This window comes from Diabrotica virgifera, chromosome 8 (assembly GCF_917563875.1).
Source record: "Diabrotica virgifera virgifera chromosome 8, PGI_DIABVI_V3a".
Classification (NCBI taxonomy): domain Eukaryota; kingdom Metazoa; phylum Arthropoda; class Insecta; order Coleoptera; family Chrysomelidae; genus Diabrotica; species Diabrotica virgifera.
This window is the reverse complement of record NC_065450.1, coordinates 8,430,714-8,433,184: the sequence shown is the minus strand read 5'-3', so window position 1 is coordinate 8,433,184 and position 2,471 is coordinate 8,430,714. Positions and strand designations below refer to the sequence as shown.

The following is a 2,471-nucleotide window of genomic DNA, read 5'->3' as shown; positions in this document are numbered from 1 at the left end:
AGCTCTTCGATTTTTCCATTCTTACAACAGTATACCAAACATCGAAAATTGCAAGTTTTATTACTACGATGTCAATAACCGAGTGCAACATTTTGATTTCCCCGATGGATGTTATGAAATTATCGATATTGAGGAATACATACAAAAGAAATTGGGGGCTGCCAATACATCTAAACCTGACATGATATTTAGTCTAAAACCTAACCACAATACGTTGCAGTGCGAAATCTTCAGTCAATTTAAAATTTCATTTCAACCAAATGACAGTCTTGGTACAATATTAGGGTTTTCTCCCGTAATACTAAATCCTAGACAGACACATTCTTCAGATCTACCTGTTAGGATTATTAAAGTATCTAGCATACGCTTTGAATGCAACATTAGTACCGGAGCCTTTGACGGTAACAGACCTGCTCACACGCTCTACGAATTTGTCATACAATCAAATCCTGGGTACGCAATTGACGAAACCCCTCACAATTTGTTGTATTTACCTGTTGTGCCACAGCGTGAAATTACCAATATCACTGTGTTGGCTGTCGATCAAGAAGGACGACCTGTGAACTTTAGAGGAGAAGAGAGCACATTGGTGCTGGAACTTAGATCAAAAAGCAGATGGGATTAGTAATAGAACAATCTACCCAGAGAACGCCATTAGTTGTGCAACCATCTCAGCAGCAATATCTTAAACAATCTACCTACAGAACACCATTAGTTGTGCAACCATCTAAGCAGCAACATCTTACGTCCGCAAACAAATTGTTTTTACAAACGTTGGGTTTTAAACTGAAAAAATGACTACAATGTATGGAAAGAGAGCGCGTTCAAACAACATCACAATGCCTCCAATATTTGATATTTATCGTAAGCCAATATTTGATGAATCGATTCGAAAGGCTGAATACCGAACTTATGCACCATTCATCAAATCATTCAACTGCAATGATATTGTCGAATTTAGCATTAATCAAGTTGACTCGTTTTTTGCAATGAGCGAAACCTTGTTATGCATTAAAGGATCACTCGAAATAACTGGAAATGGTGGCGTCAAACTAGCAAATAATGTGGGTGCCTTCCTTTTCGATTCGTGTACGTACAGCGAAAGCGCAAGGGAGATGGAAACAGTGCGGGATCCTGGCATCGTAAGTGCTGTACGTGCCATGACATGTTATACGCAAGAAGATTCTAATTATATGGTTATGGCTGGATGGAATTACCCTAAGGATCCAATTCTAAACGCTGCAGATCATTCATTCAGCATACAGATGCCTCTTAAGCATGTTTTCAACATTTTTAATGATTATCCATTGATTACGTGTGGTCGTCAAACAATAAGACTAGTTCGAGCTCGAAATGATAACGATTGCATAGTTATTACAGAAAAACAAAACGCTGACAAAACTACAACTGTTACAACCGCTAAGATTAACATTACCAATATTGAGCTTAGAGTGAAGCACATATTCCCCAATGATGATATTAAATTGGAACTCATGAAATCTATTCAACAAGATCAACCTATAGTTATTCCGTTTAGAAAGTGGGAATTACATGAATTACCTGCTATTACGAGAGGTGCCAGACGTGAAGTTTGGGCTGTTAAAACTAGCACATCAGTTGAAAGACCTCGTTATGTCATTGTTTTCTTTCAAACCAACAAACGCGACAAGATTACAGCTGATCCTACTTTATTTGACAATGTCAACATCCAAAGTATTAGATTATCGTTAAATGGAGAATACTGGCCAAACGAGAGAATGCAATTGGATTTTAGCAAAACCGATTACAATGAAGCCTATTTTAACTATACCGAATTTTATCCTAGCTACATACATTCCCAACAAAAACTACCTCTACTCGATTTCTCAGCTTTTAAGAATCGTGCATTGTTCGTTATCGATTGTTCGAAACAAGAAGAAAGCATGAAAGCATCCACCGTTGACGTAAAACTCGATATTGAAGCGAATAACGGTTTTCCCGACAATACCAAGGCCTATTGTATTATTATTCACGACTGTGTAATGGAGTACTTCCCTCTCACCGAAATTGTAAAAAGTCTAAATTAGATGCATGAGGTGTCAGTAGTACACGAGCAATCATCATGAGAATAGCATTCGTAGATATTCAGGGATTCGTTGTGGATGGGTGGTTTGTTCCTAAAGAACTTTCCATTGAAATAGGTTATAAACGAAGTCATTACATCTTTTTGCCTCCGAAACCATTCAATGCGCTAAGTAATGTGGATAAGAAGACCGCATCATACGTGGAGAAGAATCTGCTAGGCATCCGGTACTCTGATGGAGAAGTTGAACTATCTGAAATAAATAAGATACTGCAAACCGAGTTGTTATATACAGCTGACTGTATCTACGTTCGAGGGAAACAAAAAGCAGAATATTTGGATAAGAAACGCCACGTTTTTGGAATTTTTCCTCATATTATTGATGTTTGCAAGTTCGATGGTACGCCTC

At 37.9% G+C, this 2,471-nt stretch overlaps 1 protein-coding gene across 1 annotated transcript; it reads left to right on the top strand.

The window, feature by feature from the left end:
- Positions 1–803: 803 nt before the first annotated feature.
- Positions 804–2,066, top strand: LOC126889428 (uncharacterized). The gene has a single exon (XM_050657733.1). It carries the CDS (start codon positions 804–806, stop codon positions 2,064–2,066), a length of 1,263 nt encoding a protein of 420 aa, XP_050513690.1.
- The last annotated feature ends 405 nt before the right edge of the window (positions 2,067–2,471 follow it).

Excerpts from the sequence above, each read along its gene's own strand:
- LOC126889428 (XM_050657733.1), top strand. The coding sequence starts at position 804 with ATGTATGGAAAGAGAGCGCGTTCAAACAACATCACAATGCCTCCAATA.